The sequence below is a fragment of the Aplysia californica genome, unplaced genomic scaffold (genome assembly GCF_000002075.1).
Source record: "Aplysia californica isolate F4 #8 unplaced genomic scaffold, AplCal3.0 scaffold00450, whole genome shotgun sequence".
Classification (NCBI taxonomy): domain Eukaryota; kingdom Metazoa; phylum Mollusca; class Gastropoda; order Aplysiida; family Aplysiidae; genus Aplysia; species Aplysia californica.
Genome location: NW_004797720.1, coordinates 448,571 through 471,505, shown reverse-complemented (window position 1 = coordinate 471,505; position 22,935 = coordinate 448,571). Strand labels below are relative to the sequence as shown.

The following is a 22,935-nucleotide window of genomic DNA, read 5'->3' as shown; positions in this document are numbered from 1 at the left end:
AATGTACGGACAACATACATTAATGTACGGACAACATACATACCGCTAGGAAAAATTCCCAGATTAATATGTCAATACATCTTCACATTAACTAATATATGAGTATCTTACAACATTTTTAAGCATACCAGAAACAAACTGACATCATTATTATCACTTGGTGAAGCATAAGAATAATGAGGGAAAGAAAAAAGCAAATTCCGATCTCCACAGCACCACTATAAGCAATGAAACTGTGTAAAGAGTAGAAACTAAATTCATTTATCAAGGCATAATTCTCCTATGTGGAACAGACTTACCGCTACCACAGACGAATGAGTCATAGCCAGCGTTGTGAAACTCGTCCCCATCTGTTAATGAAAAAAAGTTGAATGAAGTCAGAGGTGCACCATCTTATATAGTGTCATTATACAGAAGTCTCCACCAAAGATCCCACAGCTTACGATCCTGGTTTGCTTATAAGCCCGCTGTTTTAAGAAAACAAAATATTTACAACTCAAAAGTTCCTCTAAGATCCTGCTCTGACTCACTCTGAAGGTCTACATTCGGCTAAGATCCCGCTCTGAAGGTCTACATTCGGCAAAGATCCCGCTCTGAAGGTCTACATTCTGCTAAGATCCTGCTCTGAAGGTCTACATTCCGCTAAGATCCCGCTCTGAAGGTCTACATTCCCCTAAGATCCCGCTCTGATTCACTCTGAAGGTCTCCATTCGGCTACGATCCCCCATTTCAGATCATAATTTACGGAACAAAAACCTCAAAAACCTGGGCGGGCACAGCTGATCAACCAACACTGAAAGGTTGAGATCATTGAGCTGCCCGTTGCATCACAGATCATCCACTCTTGTGAATGTGGTCACATAAATGTTGTAAAACTCAAAATGGTACAATGTTTGTCCCAGACGGGATCATACCCAGGAGTGAACTGACTGACCCGTTTGTTTTCCCCAAAGATCGCTCTCACATCTGAGCGCTCCACCTAAACTTAGATCACTTGCTGGGTGGATATGGTCTACAAGTCCGCTCCAGGCGGGATCACATTGAACTGTGAACTCTTACTAGACCATTGCAACAGTTGTCGCTACTCCCGAATTTGCGAGACAGACTAAATTATAATTGGTGTGGTCACAATGTAACGGTGCGTAACGACAAGAACTCGCTCAGAGATGGAAAGCTATAAATTTTGGACAGGTAAAGAGAAGGGGTAACCATATAAACGTAAATCTTGAGACTCACGATTCAATAATAAATTAAAATAGTATGCCTCATATCACTGTGATTGGTCATCAAGGTTGACCACTCTTTGCTTGTCATTTGTCATAAACCCAGCCAGGGGTCACGTCAATTCATTTTAGAGTATAGAGAGACTATTTTACTGGTTGTGAGCCTTAACATGGGACACTGTAGATTCTTCCCTTGGCACGTCAGCTAATATCCTGTTCGCCTAAGATCCCGCATTTTCTGTGCTTCCGAGCACCGGTTTCTTAGGTGGAGACTACTGTGTATAAAAAAGAGGGGAAATGGGTGGTGGACATTTATACAAGTGATGGTCTTATATACAACAGGCCATAAGAGCAGGTTCAACTGTACTCAATAAAATATCTTCTTCACATTTCTTAGGCGGAGACTACTGTGTATAAAAAAAGGGGAAATGGGTGGTGGCCGTTTATACAAGTGATTGTCATATACAACAGGCCATAAGAGCAGGTTCAACTGTACTCAATAAAATATCTTCTTCACATGGGAATCTACGAAGAACTCACTTGCTTTCTTTACATAACTCTAATATTAGGACAACTCGGACAATGAGTTTAAGAACTATATTCCTTTATCTGACACAAAGCAGGTTACTTTAGAGAAAATCTCCGTCTCCATCCTCTATTTCTGGGGTCACCAAACTTTTTTTAAATAAAGAGGGCTGGATAACTGTGTGAATGTTGAGCATCGGGCTGGATAACTGTGTGAATGTTGAGCACCGGGCTGGATAACTGTGTGAATGTTGAGCACCGGGCTGGATAACTGTGTGACTGTTGAGCACCGGGCCTGGTGACTCATTTGTGCTATACACTGAACACAAATAAAATAAAGGCAACCAACCTAGTGATTTATAAATACAGAAAATACAAAATACACCCAAGAAGAATTAAGACAATAAAACATACATTAAGATTTTGAGAATATATAAAAGCATGCATAATGTGCAACGTACAGTTCAATGAAATGATTCAATTATTTTGATGACTCAGTCCTGAGCACACCACAAACACATCTTCCAAGTTTTTTCCCCACACACATTGGCATAGAGGCAGGCGAGATGATCTGGCTGCAGTTTGGTGACCCCTGTCCTATATGTGAGGCATCGTGGTGGAATCAGGCTCTTGTCAATTTTTGAGCATTTAGAGTTGTTGGTATCGTCTTAAACCTTGTTCACTTGTCTTTATTTGGATGAAAAATATCAATTTATCTTGAATACAAGTCGAGATATTTGCAAATGAAGGAGGTGGGGGTCACCTGTTTTCAGAGGTAAAATTAGTGAGAAAATGGCCGCCAAAGATTGGTTATTTCCTTAGCTTATGAGTCCGTGGTAACTGAAAATTTACATTTCTTGTGCCTTTAATCAACATTTTTCAGAAAAATCCAACAAAGAAATGAGTTCTTTAAAGGGCATGAAAGGTGTTGAGCCAAAAAACAAAAATATGAAAAAAAATTCACAAACCTGTGGAAAAATGCAAGTTTCTTCACTTTGATTGTTTTGACGAGAGCCTGATTCCACCATGCTGCCTCACATATTTCTAAATGATGAAATGGGGGTGGTGGTGGTGGTTTGGGGGGGGGGGGGGGTTAAAACAATGTCCATATGATCAAGATTCAGAAATATCCCATTTTTTATGAATCTGATCCCAGCCAGTCTGCATAGGCAGGTATCTCTTTGTGCATCAACATGTGAATATTTTGCACATTATAATTTATATATTACAACGCAGGAATCAAATTATAAGTCTTTACTTTCACGCAAGAAGCAGCATACCTGCTGAGACTTCATTCTGACGAAGAATTGTAGGCTGCAGTAGTGACATGTTCATCACTCTTTCACTATGAAAAGCAAGACAAAAAAGAGTAAATGATTTATATATATATATAAAACAGCTTTGTGGATTTCTATAACCTTGGTATGCTTTAAATGAGAGATGGTAGAAATCATGTATGAATACTTTGGTATAAAAATAAGGACGTAAATGTGATGCTGGATGGGCCTTGAGTGATAATCAGATGTCCGTGCACTTGTATGTGTATTTGCACATGTGTACAATGTGTGTGTGTGTGTGTGTGTGTGTGTGTGTGTGTGTGTGTGTGTGTGTGTGTGTGTGTGTGCTTCTGTGCACATGTGTGTGTGTGTGTGAGCATGTGTGTTGATACACATGTAAAAATTATGACTGGTGGAAGATTCACAGCAAATGTTGTCTTATAGTCGGTGGCCTAGTGGTTAGGATTTCAGACTCACAACCGTAAGGTCATGGGTTCAAATCCCGCCAGGGGCCCGCTTTACATGAATTTTCCCCACTCCACCCAGGTGGGAATGGGTACCCAGCTACAGACAGTGAAAGATCTTGCCAGTTTGTGTTTGAGCGCTTGCACTGTATGCTTCCCGGGAAGCTGAGAATGTTTCTGAGTGTTCTATGGTCTGCTGGGGTAATAATATAGTGTAAAGTGCATAGAGCTTGCTGTCGATCGGGGATATGCGCTATACAAATGCTATTTTTTGTTATTGTTATTATTATCATTAGTGGTTGCATCAACCAGTCAATTAATGTGTGTGGAGAAGCCGAGTTTGAGTTTGAGAAAAGAGAAGCACATAGACACAATCACTGTCCTTTGGGGCAGGAAAAAGGTAAGACTAAAACACAGAAATAACAGAAGGAAAGACAAGAAGTAGGACCTACCAGTGACCCATCAATTTGGAACTTCACGGCGACATCAAAGATGGTTCCAGTAGGGAACTGGATAGAGGGTGCCCACATCCCTCACAACTCATTGGAGCAGAAAAATATAGGACTAACGCTAACATTACTTAAATGCAATCCCACATTATCACTCATTACCATAATTATTTCTAAAATCATCATTGCTCTCAGATCATTGACTTACATGTATTAATCCTTGAATCTTTATCTGTAACAGTTACTTGTCATACTAAACATGTACGTAATACACTATTGGACACTACCATACTCACTTTTTTCTATTAATCAAATGGCATCAATCTATTATATATTTGGCAACTTGGAAACACATGTGTCACTTGTCCCATAAAACTACGACAGCTACAGAGTTGAAAGTTGGCAAGTACCTTAAAAAAGATAGATAGATCTCATGACGCAGCCCGAATTTTGATTTAATCATTTCCTGAATTTAGAAAAATATATCGGACAAAAAGTTCTCGTCTTTCTTTGGGCTTTGTGATTATTCCACTGAGAAACAAAAGAAATGTGTAGCTGTCCTTAACAATGGAAGTGCTGGAAGTGATATTTTGTGAGGTGCATTTCGTTTTGAGAGTATAGATCTAGACCTTCTAATTTTTTGCCTCTCTCAAGATTTATTGCTCGATTCCAGTAGAATGTAAAGTAGGCCAATGACTTTCAGTTGATGTTAATGCACCGATCATTCCTTTCACCGAAAGGGGGCCCAGCTAGTCTCATATAAATGGGCAAGGGGAAAAAAAAAGAATCTACCAGTGGTGACCTCTAACCACCCATGGATCTAAAAAAAGCCTGTAAATCAGGCTTGCCAGCTTTTTCAAAACCCAGTCAGGGGCACCCAATTTGATCAAATCATGCAGCATCAGACAAAATTACAAGTGGGACTTGTTCTTGTGTAGCGCATGTGAAATGTGATAAAAAAGGATCTCAAATTCCTGATTGCCAGATAAGCGCAAGTCCCGGGAAATTCAGGACAGTTCTCAAGTGCGGCAAATTTACCTGGCGAGGATGTTGTGCAGTTCCTCCAGGCTCCTGGCATGCACAACACCAAGTAACTCCAGTTTCTGTTCTCAAAGACAAATGATTGGAAATGGTTGAGGGGAAAAAAACCCAGTATGTCAACACAATGAAAGATAGAACAAGGCCACTGCATTACTTAGAAGAGCTTCAACAACATACAGTAAATACAAAGATAACAGAACACTGGAACAAGAGCATCTATAAGTGTCATGATATTCGATACTTATACTCGAATATAGCGAAGATGTTCGATACGAAAATAAACACTTCCCTTCCCTATGAAATCAATATGGCTGAATGTTTACTATCGTCTTGTGCTCGTCTGACTTAGATCAAATATCAAGAATACATAACATTATAACAATAAGCAACCAAAACTCACAGCACACACATACTTCTTGGGCCCAGTACTGTTATTGTAAAATGAAAGCAAACTAATTCTAAAGTCACAGGATACTCCACTCTAGTGGGTAACCAACAAAACACTTCTTGTTCTACGAATCACACAGTCTCATTTTTATTGGATATGACACGGTTTTTAGAAATAAAGTACACCCCCAACGACTTTTTAAAAAAAAATAAGAAAAGAAAAAGACAGGTGCCAGACAGAAATAATAGACAATGATAGATGCTTTATGTTACAGAAACATGAGAAAAGGACAGACCATTAGCAAAGTGGCATTTATTGATGACAGATTTACAGAAAATCAGAATTTAATGTTTACTATAGCCTTATTTGATGATTTAAAAAAAAGGATCCATGCACTGCATTACTTAATGTGTGTGGAGAACAAGATGTCGTCAGCACTCTCCAACCCTGGTGTATAAACTGACATAGCATCACTAGAAGCGTGATTCATGCAAAACCTTGCTATTCTGTGGTGAGTGCATTCTACCCTCCTTAACTATTAACAGTTCCATAAATTGATGCAATCCATACAACACAGAGAAATGAGTTTTTTAAAAGTAAGAGTTTTACAGCACTTGCAACACTATCATCATCATCAATGCCTTTCACCCCTGGCAGGGTATAGGCCACATACAAGCTCCTTCCATTTATCTCTGTCCTGAGCCATCCTTCCAAGCTCGTTCCAAGTGAGCTTCATTTCTCTCATGTCCCTTTCCACGCATCTCCTCCATGTTTCTCATGGCCTACCCCTGCCTCGTGCTCCCTGGGGGTTCCACTGCAGTGACTGTCTTGTGATGTTTCCGCTGGGCTTTCTTAAGGTGTGCCCCATCCATCGCCACTTTCTTAGTCCTATTTCTACTCCTATATCCTTTTGTCCTGTCCTTTCCCACAGCTCTTCATTTCTTATTCTATCCTGCCACTTAATTCTTAAAATACTCCTCATACATCTGTACTTTCAACACTATAAGGTCATGTAAGTGCCGAAGATTAGATGTTTTACAAGAGAGTAACAAACATAAAAAGAAGGAGGAGAGATCAGGACGATAGGTGTTTAATAGGAAAGAAGGAGCAAACCACACTAAAGCACCCACCAACCACCCACATAGAGAAATGACATTCACGTAAAATACCATAGAATTGCTCAAACAAAATCCCAACATGATAGAGTCTTCCTTGGCACTTACTTTCTTTATGCACAAATGGATGTGCTTCGTGTCAAATATCACTGGGAAGACTTCACGAATACACAGCTTGAATGTTTCATACTTTTCTGAAATGACAGCAGGAACAAGCTAAATGAACATCATGGGCTCTTAGAACAGAAAACAAAACTGTAGGCCTATCCGTGTTTCTTCAAAAGATATTTGACAAATTTTAATATGAAAGTAGTAGTAAACTTAAAGTTTTTGTTTTTATTTTTATTCAATTACCTGATAGTTTAGTAAAAATATATTCTTTCACTGAATTTTTTTAAATGAAAGATAATTTAATAGACAATAAACGCAGTAAAGACAATGGTCTAAAATTGTTGAATCCCTCCCCCCAAAATGTAACAAGAAATCAGAATGTTAAGTTCAATAGTGCGTTGTATAATCAGTACATCATGGCTCATATGTGAAAACAGTGAATGACTCATTTGACTAGCTGCTTTTCTGATTTACTAGAAGATCGCGGAAACACAAACACATGATGTTTCATCTGGAGCTAAAAAATCTCAAAGTTGGCAAATTATCATGGCATGCTACAACTGATCAAATCATTAAACACGATGAAGTGTGAACCAAATGAATGATACAAAACCAGAGTTTATAGTTTTAAAAATTAAAAAGTGAAACTGTAATTCATGTTTTTGAAGAATGTCATATGCTACCAGTTAAGGTCCAAACTATGAATAATGAGAAAAATCTTTTTAAATGTATACATATCACGACACGTAAGAATCAGGCGCTCGTCAATATTTGGGTATGTGGAGTATTAGTCTCATAATGCTTATCTATTTGTCAATTTTTCGATTAAAAAATACCCATCTCTCTTGAAAAGAAGTCATGATATTTGCAATTGAAGAAGGTGAGGGTCAGGTGGTTTCAGATGGAAAATTTACGAAATGAGAAGCAATGCTGTTTTCTTCGATTTCATTGTTTTGACGACCGTCTGATTTTGCCACGATGCCTCATATATATTACGTTAAAAACACACAAATACACGAGACAAAATGAGTGGGTCTGCTTTGATCTTGTTGGAATATGTGTGTGCAAGTGAGACTTTGAGCCGTTCAGACATCACTATCAGGGTGCTTGTCACAACTACGGGCAAGAAAGAAAGAAAAAGACAGGTATCGGACAGAAACAATAGTCAATGATGGATGCTTTAGGTTATATCTTCTTCTTCTTCTCGATCGCATCACACTTGAAGTCTGGTATCTGTCATAAATTGGGCCGTCCTGCTCAGTTCATCTGTCGCTCTATGTTATAGAAATGCAAGAAAAGGACAGACCATTGAATGGATCTCAAAAAGATGTTGACAGCACCCTACAATCCCTCCAACATAAAGAACACATTTTGAGAAATGTTGCTTTTTTACACTTTGTTTGTGGGTGACAATTTTGATAAATCCCCGTAACTCTTGTCATAATTATATCATAACATTTGATGATGTGAACTTTCTTCAGCTTGATTTTCAAGGGAAGGTGACATAAAAATTCTATAAAACAGTTTGTCACTTGCCATATTTGCAACTGTATCTTACCTGGAAGTGGCATGTGGAATTTGTCAAACATAAACATCAGGTCCATCAACATATTGTGACCAACAATAGGCTGAAAAACATTGTTTAAAAACAAACAAAGATGAGATTAGAAACAAAGGCACTCATTTTTGGTTTTTGCAATTCAATTATGAATCTATGAACTTAGATCGCTACTCGAACAGGCCAGGTGCAGAAAATGAGGTACAGATGAGGTCAAGCCCACAACTTGACAGGATTGGAGAAAAAAAACAGTTTCAGTAGAAAATGCTACACCTGATACAAAACTATGCTTGGCTAGCTGCCCGCTTGTCTTTAGCATGGCAACATAGAGGTTAGGGCTTAGACCATCACGAACTGCTTTTGATCACTACTACAACCATGACTAATTGATGACAGTCTTTCTGTAGCTAGATCTTTGGAATAGTCCACTAAATAAAATAAGAATAAAAAATGCATGAACAAATATAGAAATACATTACTACATAAACGCATGGATAGTATCACAAACATAGACAATCCACACACCATTTATGGTCACCACTGTGCAGTGTCCAGTTAAGGATTATACTGTGTCATACATCTTGTGTCATGACTTTTTTTACTTTTAAAAGTGCAAAATCCGTACAAATACCAGTGGTCCATGAATACAATAAAAGCAAACGTACCTTCCTGGCTGACAACAAAAGCCTGAACACCCTTGAGAATCCAAGCATCTCATTCAGCAGTCTGAGAAATCAAAAGTAATTACATTATGTATGTCTGTGCAAAACATACAATCAGCAGTAATGAAATATAAGGCTTAAGGTGTGTCCTGTCAGTTTTACATAAGCAAACTATGACACAAAAATACAGAATGCAGTGACAACAAAATAAAGATTGATGACTTGCCCAGTGATGTTTTCATCAATACGACTGAACAAAAAAATGTGCAAAACTGTGTCATTTTACCACTCCTTGCAACACGGCAAAGTTATCGAAGAGGTGGGACTTCCGAATCTAACGTCTATCTGCGATACAACCAAGCCAAATGGACAAATTTGTGTAAACTGCCTTTCCTCTCCCAAGGACACATCGTCAGACCAAGCCGAGCCTGGAACCCCCAAACCCAAAATCTCATTGGTTGTCAATCCGGTGGCCTGATTACAAGACTACCAATGCCACCTATACAACTGATAGGTTCTCATGAACATTGAATATTTATAAAGAGCTGACTGGTGATGCTTTTCATGGGCAGCATAGCGCTAGGCACTTAATACCAAGATCAATTTTTCAAAGAATGGAGAAGACACTACAGTCGGTGTCGCATTCAACGAGGTTGCCGGGACCGGCATGTTGTCCTCGTTGGATCCGACCTCTCGTTGAACGTGACAAAGGCTAAAGAAAAGAAAGGAGACAGGTTATTATTATATTACACTACGTACCAATACCAGTAATTAAAACAGTTGTTCCCCCTGATGACGAAAATCTCTAACAGCATCAGTGAGTGTGCACGTGTTTGAGCTGTGTTCTGACCGTCATTTCTGCATTAAACATTTTTTTTTTCCCGGAACACTTCTCGCGTGGAAACATACCCTCTCACATCTAGGCCTAGATCTACATAAAGTAAAGGCAGGAGCTTGGATTGTCTGACATACCCTCTCACGTCTAGGCCTAGATCTACATAAAGTAAAGGCAGGAGCTTGGATTGTCTGACATACCCTCTCACATCTAGGCCTAGATCTACATAAAGTAAAGGCAGGAGCTTGGATTGTCTGACATACCCTCTCACATCTAGGCCTAGATCTACATAAAGTAAAGGCAGGAGCTTGGATTGTCTGATCAGGGGAAGAAAAGAAAATTGAAAAAAATGGTCTCGCTCTAGACCTACCCATCCAGAGTTCATCCAGTTCCACACAGCCCGCATCGCGTTCCCACCCACCCACCCCTCCCATCCCTACAGTAGGCTAACCCTCGCCCATCCTCTTGGCTTTGGGGCCCATATTAATTAGGAGGCACACTAGATCTAATAATACAGTGTGTTAGGAATCGAGGATGGTCCTTGTGTTTTGCATGAGATGGAGAGAAAGGAGAAAAATTCTTCACTTTTGAGGCCGCTAATTGCTTTTATTTGGTTATCGCGACCTTGTTGAAAGCGACTTCCGTCTTTTAGCAAACTCGTTGCAGCTGACGCACATTTACAAAGAGATATAGAGGCAAAATCCGGGATTAAGGATTGCCTTGTTGGAGCCGACTTCTCGTTGACTGTGACCTCGTTGAATGCGACACCCACTGTAGTACTAAAATGTACCTTCTGCCCGTTCATTATATTAGTGCTGTCTGATGCCAAGCACGAGTGCCACAAGACAAAAATAGACTGCAGTGGTAATAATAATAATAATACTAATACTAATAAATAGTAATAGCAATACTTTGCACGTCAAGGCTTGACGGTGACCAAAGCATCAGCAGTGGAGAATATTTATTTCTTAAGCGAAACGAAGATATGAGGGTTAAAATGAACTGTGGCTTCTGCTTTGGCTCATGAGACCAATTCTGTCCCAGAAGTATTTGTCACATTGCCTGAATGGAGGGCCATATACGCAATAGGCTTAACAATCAGAAACACTGCGGGTTGAAGAGCCCACTGTCAAGTACTCCTGAAATCTAACTGGAACATGCATAAAAGGGAAAACAGGAGAGGTTGGTTGAACACAGAGTGCCAGCATGAACCGGCAAACTGTCCCACAGCTACAAACTACCATGTGGTCAAAGCATGAAATGAAAGGAAAAAAACTCACTGTTGCTGATAGCGATCATCGCCGTCTAGATCTCTTTTTTGCGACATGCGTCTCTCGGTAGGCGTAACTCTTTTCACCACCACCTGGAGAGGAATGTAATAAAGGACAAGTTACAGAACAACTTCCTGCGACACAAATAAAATGAGCTCACTAACCAATTTTTATGATTTGCAGTATTATAGGGTTTTACGGCGCTCGCAACTGCATAAGGTCATATGAGCGCACATTTTTATGATTATTCATGAGCATCATTACTAAGCCGACCTACCATATATTTGTATAATACCATATTCTTAAAGCACGATAACTTTATTTTCAAAAGTTTTTCTGTCTTTAAAGAAACGGAAAAAATTTCTACTAAGTTAATTTTCTTCAACATCCTTGAAGCATGATGCAATATCAATTGTGTTCATAGATCATGTATATACCGACCCATTTTAAACTCTTTCCAAAGGAAGAAAAACAAAAGTAGTATCACAGCGTCTACTAAACAAACCAGGCGCAATGAGCACCTGACGTCAACTGATATGCCCTCTGGCATTTCTATTACACATGTGCTTTCAAAAACATTACCTGGTCAAAAGCATTTGTGCTTGTCCATATCTGAGGAAACTGTGCTCTCAAGTCTTTGTGGAAGACATACAAGGAGTCTGCAAAGTCTAGAAATAAAATAGTTATGAATGAGATAAGCACTGCAAAACATTTCTTATTTTTCAAAAGATGTGGAAATTCCTTAACTGAAGATAAGAAAATTTAATTGAAACATGTATAGCAACAACAACAAAATATTTTACAAATCAGTTGCCCATCTCTGAGCCACTTTCAAAGATGTGACCAAAAACATCTGTCTAGCCCTGATGAGGAAGGGTGGGCTATGAAACCATTGACCCGAGAAATACAATCTACATATAAATTCTATAGCAAACGCCATACTGCAATTTTCATAGTTTACATGTTACAGAGAGTAAAAACAAAGCTTTTGAGAAGACAATGAGCTTTTCAAATGGGAGCAAAAACTTAAATCTCAATTATTCAGTTACCTTTCTTCAAGTCATAGGTTTGGTGTGGTTTGGTAGAGGTTTTATAGCACTTGCAACACTTAAGGTCATAGAAGTGTTGAAGATCTTAAATCTCAGGTTCAAATAAACATAACTTAAAGTAATAAAAATTAAATTTCGTGAAATTCTGTAAATTGTGGGAATAGCTTTAGACAACAACAAAAAAGAAACATAAAGGGTGCTCAGATAAAACCACAGACACATGTATGTGTAACAATGTGGTGGAGTCAGGTCTTCATCAGTTTATCAGCATATAGAGTCATTAATTGGTATCATCTTAAAGCTTGTTCATTTGTCTTGCTTTTGATTACAAAAATACCCCTCTGTCTTAAATAGAAGTTGAGATGTTTGCCACTGAAAGAGGTGAGAGTCGCCTGGTATCAGAGCAGGAAAATAGCTGTAAAGTTTGATGACTTTCCAAAGCTTGAGTGTCTTTCGAAACTGTTCATTTGTATTTTTTGTGTCTTTGATCAAGGCTTTTCTGTAAAATCCATGCAGAAATGTGTTTTTAAATGGACATAAAAGTTGCGGAGCCAAACCTTGTTAAATTGATAAAAATCGCCCAGTGGGTGGAAACGTGTCTGTTTCTTTGATATAATTATTTTGACGAGCGCCTGATTTCGCCACGATGCCATTGTCAGGAAAGTTCCAAATTCTCAACTCACCATGTAAATAGAAAATAGAAAGATAATAACGGGTTGAGGCAAAAGTTTTTGAATTTGTCAGAACTGCATTTCTCTGTAAATAAACATTTATGATAATATAAATGTTTCAAGTGGTTGTTTTTCTACAAATAAAACTGTACACAATGGCCCTCCTGATTCATATTTTAGTACAGAAGTCTCCGCCTAAGATCCCACCGCTTACGATCCCGGTTCGCTTAAGATCCCGTTGTTTTAGGAAAACAGAATATTTACTATACAAAAGTCACCCCTAAGATCCCGCTCTGATGGTCTACATTCGGCTAAGATCCTGCATTTCAGATCATAATTTGCTAAACAAAAACCCGGGCGGGCACAGCCGATCAACCTAGAGTGAAGAGTTGAGATCAATAAACTGTCCGTCGCGTCAAAGATCAACCACTATCGTGAATGTGATCACATACACGTTGTAAAACTCGATGAAGCGATACAATGTTTGCCCAGACGGGATCACACCGGGGTGTAAACTGACCGACGTGTTAGTTTTCCCCAAGCATCGCACTCAGACCTGAGCTCGCCACCTAAACTTACATCACTGGCTGGGTGGGTAGGGCCTACACGTTCGCTCCAGGCGGGATCACATCGAACCGTGAACTCTTCCTTGACCATTGCAGCAGTTGTCTGTACTCCCGAATTTGCGAGACGGACTGAATTTTAATTGGTGGGTTCACAATGTAATGGTGTGTAACGACAAAGGCGGTTTGGAGGGGGGGGGGGAGGGGGGAGACTCGGTCAGAGATGGAAAGCTATAAATTTTTGACAGGTAAAGAGGAGGGGCAACTGAATAAGCGTAGATCTTGAGACTCATGATAGGATAATAAGTGAAAATGGCACGCCTCGTGCCACTATGCACCGTGATAGGTCATCAAGGTTAACCATTCTTTGCTCGCCATTGGCCATAAACCCACCAATGGGGCACGTCAGTTCATTGTAGAGTGGAGGGAGACCATTTTACCGATTGTGAGCCTTAACATGGGTCACCATAGATTCATCTCTGGGTTCATTGGTTAAGATCCCGGTTCGCCTAAGATCCCGCATTTCCTTGCTCCCGAGCACCGGGATCTTAGGCGGAGACTACTGTATTCGAAAACACAGCCAATATTAAGCATATAGCAATACAAATAATCATGTTGAATTTATACACTTTTGTGATATATTGTAAATATTGCTTGGAACCGTCAGCATCTACACACTTCCAGATGTGCTTCTTCAGGGGACGGAGCGCTTATGGGGATTCCCCTTTTGCAGTGATGTTGGTCCTTCACACAAGTAAACAAGTAAACTTTTGTGATATCTTCCGCACCCTCTCCAATTAATCGTATACATATTGTTTACATAGATATGAATTTACTAGTAAATAGAAACTCATAAATGTTGCACCAACTTTTGTCCGTGGGCAGAGTGAGGATGTCTCCAGGTTGGCTGGTTGGGATCCAGGCTGCTACATGTGAACACAGACTCTGTATCTCTTTTTCATCCATTTGTCTAAATGGACAATTGAACAGAAGGTAAATTATCTTCATTTCCCCAAAGTAAAAATCAAAATCAGGTAAGCGACTGAACAATGTAGCATACAGATGTTATAAGAAAACTATATATATACTGTTAAGACATCTTATGATAGTTACTCTTATGACCATCGACCAATAGATCCTTTTCAGCAAATAAAGAGTTACAGAACAATGCAAAGTTATCATGCTTACCAAATACATTTTTGTAGCCCTGCATACAAAGGGCGAAATTTCCACACAAAAATCTGCTGTGCTAGAGTATTTAAACAAAATTAATTCTTTCAGCAGCAGCAATAATTTGCAACCCAGACTGTTTAATGACAAAATCAAATAAAAATTACACACACCTGTCAAGGTCGCGATTCAAGACCCCAACTTCAACTAGGTCTTTTACTTTCTTTTCATCAACACAATTCAAGTAGGAGATCCCATCGTGAAGCCACTGAAATAGATCAAAATGAAAAAACATGTACACCCTTGTTAAAGTTTCTGAAAAATCTCTTCTTTTTCAACATTTCTCTTATTCCCGTTATAATCATGTGGAGTTAATGTTGAAACTGGTTTCAATGTTTGCACCATCTTCAGGCAAATTTCTTGATGGGAGAGAATTTTCAACTTCAGTATCTACAAGATTTATAACCTTTCTCATTCAACCTAGTTCATTAGTTCGAACTGTCATTTCTTGAGGCTACTGCACTGACCCTCAGACAATTCTACAGGTTCACACGTAGCTTATCCAGCAACTTTCCTCCGAACATGGTGAAGGTGACAGCCACAATGCTGTAGCAGAAGAATGGGACTCAAATCGTCTTCATCGTACTGGTACACTGCACATTTGTCGACCTCAAATGAGACATTCATGTGAGTGTTCATTCTGATACAATGACTTTGTTGTGTCTGCTAAACAATCTGTCTGTCAATCTGGAATGTGGTAGCTTCAATCTTTTTTCAAAACAGACTTCTGAGTGTCATCTCTTTAGTGTAAGAGACCTATCTCCTCAGTCAACTGCCTTCTCTCCTTTGCCAGTCTGTCGGTTTTTTCATTCCAGAGGATCCCACAGTAAGATGGGACCCATTGCACAGTGAGATCTGTCCAGCAATAAGATTCCTCTGTGCTCCTTTGAGCTCAGTGGTGGTTGTTTTTGCTTGGAATTTGTAGGACTTTTAAGAACAAAACTACATATATAGATTACTACCCAAGTCTGCTTTGTGGCTGCTTAGCATTTTTGTTTCTTGTTGCATTTCCAAGCACTTCAGATTGTGTCTGAAAAATTACAAGAGTAGGTTTCTTCCAAGTGGAGAGGGTGGTAAGAGCTTCTTCCTCTTATCCATACCTAACCTATATCTCGCTTCGAACAAAGCTGAGGATTTTCAACTCAAATGTTGAGCCAGTCCTGTTGTATGGATGTGAAACATGGAACGCATCTCAGACTTGCATAAAGAAGATCCAGGTTTCCTTGAACAAGTGTCTAAGGAAGTTATTGAGGATCAGATGAACAGACAGGGTCAACAATGAGGAAGTGTTAAGGAAAACAAGACAGATCCCAGTCACAGATGAAGTAGGAAGAAGGCCGTGGCGACTGATTGGACACACTCAGAAAGTCAGGCAGCTGCATAACAAGGAAAATATTGGATTTGAATCCACAGGGTAAAAGGTCAAGGGGAAGACCGCGTGGAATTTGGAGAAGAGTCACGGAAATTTGATGTACAGAAAAAAGGGAAGACATGGAATAACATCAAGAGGCTAACCCAGGATAGGGAAAGGTGGAAAGTGTTTGTTAGTGGCCTATACCCTGATCCAGGGTGAGAAAGGAAATGATGATGACACTTAACCTCCTTCACTCATCACTATAATCATTGCCTCCATTCCCGCCTGAGACTTACGCCACCAACAAGGGCTCTCCACACATTTTCTCCAGCTGCAGGGACAGCCTTCCAGTTTGCTGCTTGTTTGATTCACTGGTCCATCTGCGTACCCATAGACCCATTGACCTGCCAGTTTCCTGGTATGAATGTATTCAAGGGCCAGTGTATTCTCTGAGGCTTCAAATGTAAGTCATTGCTTTGTATGCTTGGGGGTTGTTGTTTTTTTCAGATAGACGGCAACAAGTCTGGTTTCTTTTTTAGTGTTAGTAGAAGCGTCAAGGGGCGGATGTCAACAGAGAAGTCCTTACAGGGAACCAGACTTACTCAACAGAGAAGTCCTTACAGGGAATCAGACTTACTCAACAGAGAAGTCCTTACAGGGAACCAGACTTACTCAACAGAGAAGTCCTTACAGGGAATCAGACTTACTCAACAGAGAAGTCCTTACAGGGAACCAGACTTACTCAACAGAGAATTCCTTACAGGGAACCAGACTTACTCTGCTCACCTCTCTAGCTTCAACAGCACAAAGTCTGCTTCGATTATCAAGGCACCCCGGAAATAGTGGGTCACAAGAGTGAGACAAACATATAAAAGAAGTAGAGGAAAAAATGACAATAGTAAGGATTAGGAAAGAAAAAGCAGCAGTTCCCTGTTGTAGATCAGGCACAGTTACGAGCATGACACTGATGAATCAGCCCATTTACAATTCTACTGTGCATGAACGAGAAATGTCCCCCCTTTGAGAATGGCCTAAAGACACTTCAGTCAGTGGCACCGCCCCAGGGGGAATGTCTGGTTTCTGTAGATGAGTAGTTCTGATAGATGGAACAGGCATAACTATGTGGTCCAGAAGATGGAGGTAATTCCTTATTGAGGGTTTGACAAGGGAAAGAAGTTGAACCTGAAAAGTTTTCATTTTGGCTAAGAAATATATTGGTACATTAGAAGATTATCTCATACATGACACTTTTATTCATACTCTTTTGTTCATTTGCCTGGCTGAAAATAACATGCATGTTCTCACTCTCATTTATCCTGACATGATATGTGTTCTACAGGAATAGCCAGATGAACTTTAAAAGTCAAATTTACTGACCAAAAAACACTATCATCTACATGTGTTAAAACAACTTTAAATACCTTATTGAAATCAAACTTGTGCTTGCGCAAGAACTGGATACTTGATGCCTGAAAAAAAAAACAAAGTCAAAAAAGTATTTTGCTGACAGATCATGACACATTCCTTGTCAAATGAACAACTGCCATGTCAAAACAATAAATATTTAGACCTATTCACCTAAAAAAAAGATCAGTTTTGATATTTCAGTTCATAGCAGAGCGAAGTTAACAAACACATATTACAGCAGTAAGAACAATGAGCAGGACGGCCCAATTTATGACAGATACCAGACTTCAAGCGTGATGCGATCGAGAAGAAGAAGAAAAGAACAACGGGAACACTGACTAACAAGGGGGAGGAAACACCACAAGAACATCCTTGTTTTTAGCAAGATCTTTATGGCATTTGCAGAACCTTTAGAGGGGGCTCTCGTGGCCTAGAGGTTAAGGTGTTGGTCTCTCATTCAAAAGGTCCCGGGTTCGAATCTGGGTAGCGACTGAAAAATTTTCTTCTCTAAATTTGTCTCCTTTCACCTCATTTCCTGCTCTCTAGCAATGTTCTGTCGTCTGCTTTCGTCTCCTCTTTCTGCCCCACACCCTCACCTCCTTTGCCCCTTCCTCTGGGCTCCTGACTCTTTCTGCAGCCTTTCTACTGCTACTCCTTCGCTTCTTCGTACTGCTGTCTTTCAGCCACGCCCCTGATCTTCTGGTAGGAAAGATCTACACCTAGCCTTCTCGGACAAGGGCGAAAAATCTCGGAGGGCCAGTGTGCAAGTTGCGCACGTTAAAGATCCCTTGGTGGTCTAAAATCGATAAGAGTAGGCTTCGGCCGCCACCCGGGCAAAATTCAAAATTTCCTACCAACTGAAAATATTAGGTGTGTCCCGCACGCTCATATGACCGTATGCAGTTGTGAGCACCGTAAAACACTACTTTACAAAAAGAAAAAAAAGAAAAAAGAACCTTTAGGTCATATAAGTGCCGAAATTTAGAGGCGTTACAAGAGAGTAACAAACACCAAAAAAAAGAGATAAGGACGACAGCCATTTGATAGGAAAGAAGGAGTAAACCCCATCAGAGCAGCTGCCAACCACTCACAAACCATCTTTGATTATCCCCACTTATAAGCATTTTTAGTTAATGAAATTTTTTTGGCCAGTATTATTATCTGCTTCCAAAATCATAATGAAATTCCATTTTCTTGTATCTCTTCCAAAATGCAAACTTGAAAATACGGTATCATAATCGGTCATTAGAGTGCCCTAAGTACAATGCAAGACAAAGGTTAGGTCAGTTTTGAAACGTCAAAGAACAAAACAGTAGAGCTGCAGTGAACAAAGAAGTCAAACGCTTGTGAAAAGTTAAATAAAAAGCGCTTTGAAATTATCATACATTTGATCAATGAAAGACACATAAGATGGGTGTGCCTGGAGAAAGGTCCCAGTTGTTGAACATTCTGGATATATTGAAATTAGGGCTTATTCTTGTAGTCAATTCAACTTGCAGATGTGCCACATTAGTCAATTCAACTTGCAGATATGTCACATTAGTCAATTCAACTTGCAGATATGTCACATTTTGTAACACAGGATGTAAAACCTAAGTTGGGAGAAAAACCCTATTTCTAGCACATTTTTAACTTTGGTGAAATATAACATATTGCAAAAATAACTAATAAAAGACTTAAAATAGAAATAAATCCTTTCAATATGTCATTAAGAAATGGTTAAATGTGTGTTTTCAGAGGGAACTAAATTTTTGATCTAGTAAGACTTTCATGGCCTTTTCACCCTGTTGCTCAAAAATAGCGTTGCCGACAACTGGGACCTTTCTCTAGGCACACATACATATTTAGTAACTAACTGTAACTGTATCTGTGTAGACAGCTATGTATGTTGCAAGGTATGACCGTTCGATTTCATCCGAACCTTAAATATACGATATGATAGAAAGAAACCTCAAAAGTCAAAAGGAGAAAGTGGGGCTCTCTTTAACAAATTCCGCTCACCTGCAAACTCAGTCTTTGATCATGAGACGCAAAGCTTCTTGGGAAAAGGTAAAACTGGAATGTCTGTGTTTGATACCTATGACATAAACCAAAAGTTACATTACACCAAGAAAACATTAGCAAATGTTTTAACAAGTTGATACAGTTTAAAATATATACAATAAACTTAGTGCTATTAATAACTTCTCGGTAGCAAATGCTATATATACAGCTTACTCATTATCTTATAACCCCATATATTCATTGCAAGAAAGGCCCTCTGTGTAGTAATAAAATAATTTCAGTGAGCTAAAAGTGTGTGTATGTGTGTGCGTGCGTGTGCTCATATTTGAGAAAGAGAGAGAGAGAGAGAGAGAGAGAGAGAGAGAGAGAGAGAGAGAGAGAGAGAGAGAGAGAGAGAGAGAGAGTGTGTAAGTGATTATGTGTCTGAGTGTGCACAATTATGTGAGAGTAAGAGTGTGTGATAATGTGTGAGTGTGTTCATGTACATGTCTGTGTGTGCACAATTATGTGAGAGTAAGAGTGTGTGATAATGTGTGAGTGTGTTCATGTGCATGTCTGTGTGTGCACAATTATGTGAGAGTAAGAGTGTGTGATAATGTGTGAGTGTGTTCATGTGCATGTCTGTGTGTGCACAATGATGTGAGAGTAAGAGTGTGTGAGAATGTGTGAGTGTGTGATAATGTTTTCATGTGTTCATGTGTGTCTGTGTGTGCTGTGACCCCTACCTGTTGGTGTTCACATCTCCACAAAATGTTGACAATCCTGTTGAGGAAATTTTTTAAAGAACATAAATTCCACCGGGATATCATACAAAATAAAGACAGTATTTATTAGAGAGTGGTCAAGGAATCTGCATTCATCTTGACGTGACAAACTTTCATGTTCTGCTATTAAAAACTAACGTACCACAGGAGCTGCAAATTTCATCAAGTACCTTATTTTTACTGTCTTACTTAATAGTGATGAAAAATTGGTTCATGTCATCATAGATATGCATTGACAACTTTTCTTTGTACTCTGTGAGAGCTACACGTTCCACTTGTGCCGTCAAAAAAAGAAAAAAAGAAAAAGAGGGCACAAATGCAGAACAAGCATAGAATTTAACCAAGCGTACTCTTCATTAGGTGCTCAAGATATGCGAAGAACCTAGTGAAGCTTTCTTTCTTTTTTTATTTTTTTTTGGTAAGTGTTTTACGGCGCTCGCAACTGCATAAGGTCACATGGGTGAGTGAGACACTTTAAACATTTTCAGTTGGTAGGAAATTTTTTAATTTAGCTAGGGTGGCAGCTGAAGCCTACTCTTATCAATTTTGGACCACCAAGGGATCTTTAAGGGGCGCAACTTGCACACAGGACTGACGAGATTTTTCACCTTTGTCCCAGAAGGCAAGGTGTAGATCTTTCCTACCATAAGATCAGGGGTGTGGCTCAAAGACAGCAGTAAGAAGGATCAAAGGACTTTCAGTAGAAAGGCTGCAGAAAGAGTCAGGAGCCCAGAGGAAGGGGGCAAAGAAGGTGAGAGGCTAGGAGCAGAAAGTGGAGACGAAAACAGACGACAGAACAATATCAGAGAGCAGGAAAGGAGGTTAAAGGAGACAATTTTAGAGAAGAAAATTTTCTGTCGCTATCCAGATTCAAACCCGGGACCTATTGAATGAGAGGCGAACACCTTAACCTCTAGGCCACCAGAGCCCCAGGAGTTTTCTAAGAAAATAAAAGTACATAAGGGTCAAGGGAAAAAGACTGCCGACAGGCTTTCTCTTTAGCACAGAAAGTGGAGACGAAAACAGACGACAGAACAATATCAGAGAGCAGGAAAGGAGGTTAAAGGAGACAATGTCCTGTCCTGCTCTCTGACATTGTTCTGTCGTCTGTTTTCGTCTCCACTTTCTGCTCAATGTCATGAAACAAAAAACCCCCCAAAAAACAATAGTAATTTAATTAACAGAGATCATATCCACTGTTACTGTTGCAACATACATTATTGAAGTTCATTCAAACACTGAAAAGGAAAGACACAAACAAAGAATCATACCTATTTGAAACAAAGTAAATTTCTGTATGCTTCTCCTAAGCTTGGAATATCTATCTGAGCCGCTGTCAAATAAGCTGTAGATGAAAATAATATAAGAATAAGGAACATTGAACATCATCCAAGCCATTTAGTTTAGTCTCTTCCCTTCCTTTCAAGATTTTAAAGAAAATGGAAAGATAACCCCGAAAGTACCGAATAACAAACAACCCAAGGTGGACATTTAGAAAATTCAGAATATATAATTCTATTTTATAATAATACATCCATTCTATAAGCAATATCCTCAAGAATATTATATCCTACTTTAAAACATCACTTTACATTCACAAGCGGGAGACAAGATACGACTACAGTTGAATCAAAAGTTTCAGCTTGACAAGCAACATCATGTTGCAACATAAAACTGTATACGTTTAATGCCCCAAGCAACACTGTAAGGTTATTTAAGAAGTGAGACCTTCGAACTAAACGGCCATCCCTGAGAGGACTGAATCAAATAAAAAAGTTCGTGTGAAGTGCCTTTCCCAAGGACATAACATTGCTCCGAGCTGAACTTCAAATCCTAAAACCCATAAAAGCTCATAATTACCAGTCCAGTAGTCTAACCAATAAACTACTGAAGCCAGAACATCTCTTGCAGATATTTCAATGTGAAATCTGCTCAGTATCAATCTATGATGGAACAGTATGAAGGTAAGTTTTGGCACTACCTCTGATAATCCAATTTCTTCCTCTTCTTGAGAAACTATTATTTCAAACTAAATCAGGAAAATTTTTCCTACCAGCTACAGGCTTATCTGAGTGCAACACTGTCTGAACAAACCCAATCAGGTCGCCTACAACTCTGCCAATAAAGTAGCACAATCTGAAAGCAAAATATTTATTACAAAGTTTTAACCCTTCCAGCCCCATGCCCGTATATTTTCAGCAGAGCTGGTACCTCCCACCATCCCAAGAGTGTATATTCTCAGTTTCGGGGGCTACCAAATTTGGGCATTTTTCTAAATTGGAGAACCTAATTAAACTCTAATTTTCAAAATATTTGTTCATTCACTTTACCTTTGAACGCTGTTCTATGTCATTACCTAAACCTCATTACAAAGATACTACATCACTTTTTAGAATACATGCCAGTTTCTCTGAAATACCGCTGTATTGGCTGGGACTGGGGTCAGGGAGTGCACAAAAATGGCTGGGGCTGGAAGGGTCAATAAATTGATGTCTGAGCGCAAGAAGTGACTATATATCCAGTTTTGGTCGAAAAGGAGTAATCGATACCGGAAGTGAGATTTTAAGCAGATCTTTAACCTCTATACATATCTAAGCCGTAGCTTAATTCTGTATCGAGATATTAACAGTTTCTTTTTGGACTATATTATCGAGATTACAAAACCGTCAAAATTTCAAACTGGTTTTTCTTGAAACTGAAAAAGTGAATATATAGTCACTTCTTGTGCTCAGCCGTTGCAAGGTATCATAAAATTCTACTTACCTTGGCTTATCATCATCATGAAAATGGAGCCCAGAAAATTCTGAATCAATCGCTAGATAGAAAAAAACCAAAACGTTTTTACATTAAAAAAGAAAAATTACTAAGGTACATTCACTGGGAAATTGTCATGATAGTGAGTAGGCATGTACCATGCAAGCTTTTACAATGTTATAATATCAACATCCTGGTGTGCAGTTGCCCTGTTATTGCT

At 39.3% G+C, this 22,935-nt stretch overlaps 1 protein-coding gene across 2 annotated transcripts in view; it reads right to left on the bottom strand.

The window, feature by feature from the left end:
• The window catches only part of LOC101848456 (poly(A)-specific ribonuclease PNLDC1), a 44,253-nt gene that overhangs the window by 16,722 nt on the left and 4,596 nt on the right, over positions 1 to 22,935 (bottom strand). For both annotated transcript variants that reach the window (XM_035971508.1, XM_005105055.3), the window contains exons 2-16: positions 22,725 to 22,776; positions 21,233 to 21,306; positions 19,923 to 19,959; positions 19,195 to 19,270; positions 17,208 to 17,255; positions 14,546 to 14,640; positions 14,072 to 14,172; positions 11,502 to 11,587; positions 10,929 to 11,011; positions 8,817 to 8,877; positions 8,152 to 8,221; positions 6,591 to 6,676; positions 4,977 to 5,041; positions 3,029 to 3,093; positions 300 to 350 (exon numbers count right to left, since the gene is read on the bottom strand). In XM_035971508.1, coding sequence (XP_035827401.1) covers positions 300 to 350; positions 3,029 to 3,093; positions 4,977 to 5,041; positions 6,591 to 6,676; positions 8,152 to 8,221; positions 8,817 to 8,877; positions 10,929 to 11,011; positions 11,502 to 11,587; positions 14,072 to 14,172; positions 14,546 to 14,640; positions 17,208 to 17,255; positions 19,195 to 19,270; positions 19,923 to 19,959; positions 21,233 to 21,306; positions 22,725 to 22,776 — 1,050 coding nt within the window. The remainder of the gene's footprint in view (positions 1 to 299; positions 351 to 3,028; positions 3,094 to 4,976; positions 5,042 to 6,590; positions 6,677 to 8,151; positions 8,222 to 8,816; positions 8,878 to 10,928; positions 11,012 to 11,501; positions 11,588 to 14,071; positions 14,173 to 14,545; positions 14,641 to 17,207; positions 17,256 to 19,194; positions 19,271 to 19,922; positions 19,960 to 21,232; positions 21,307 to 22,724; positions 22,777 to 22,935) is intronic.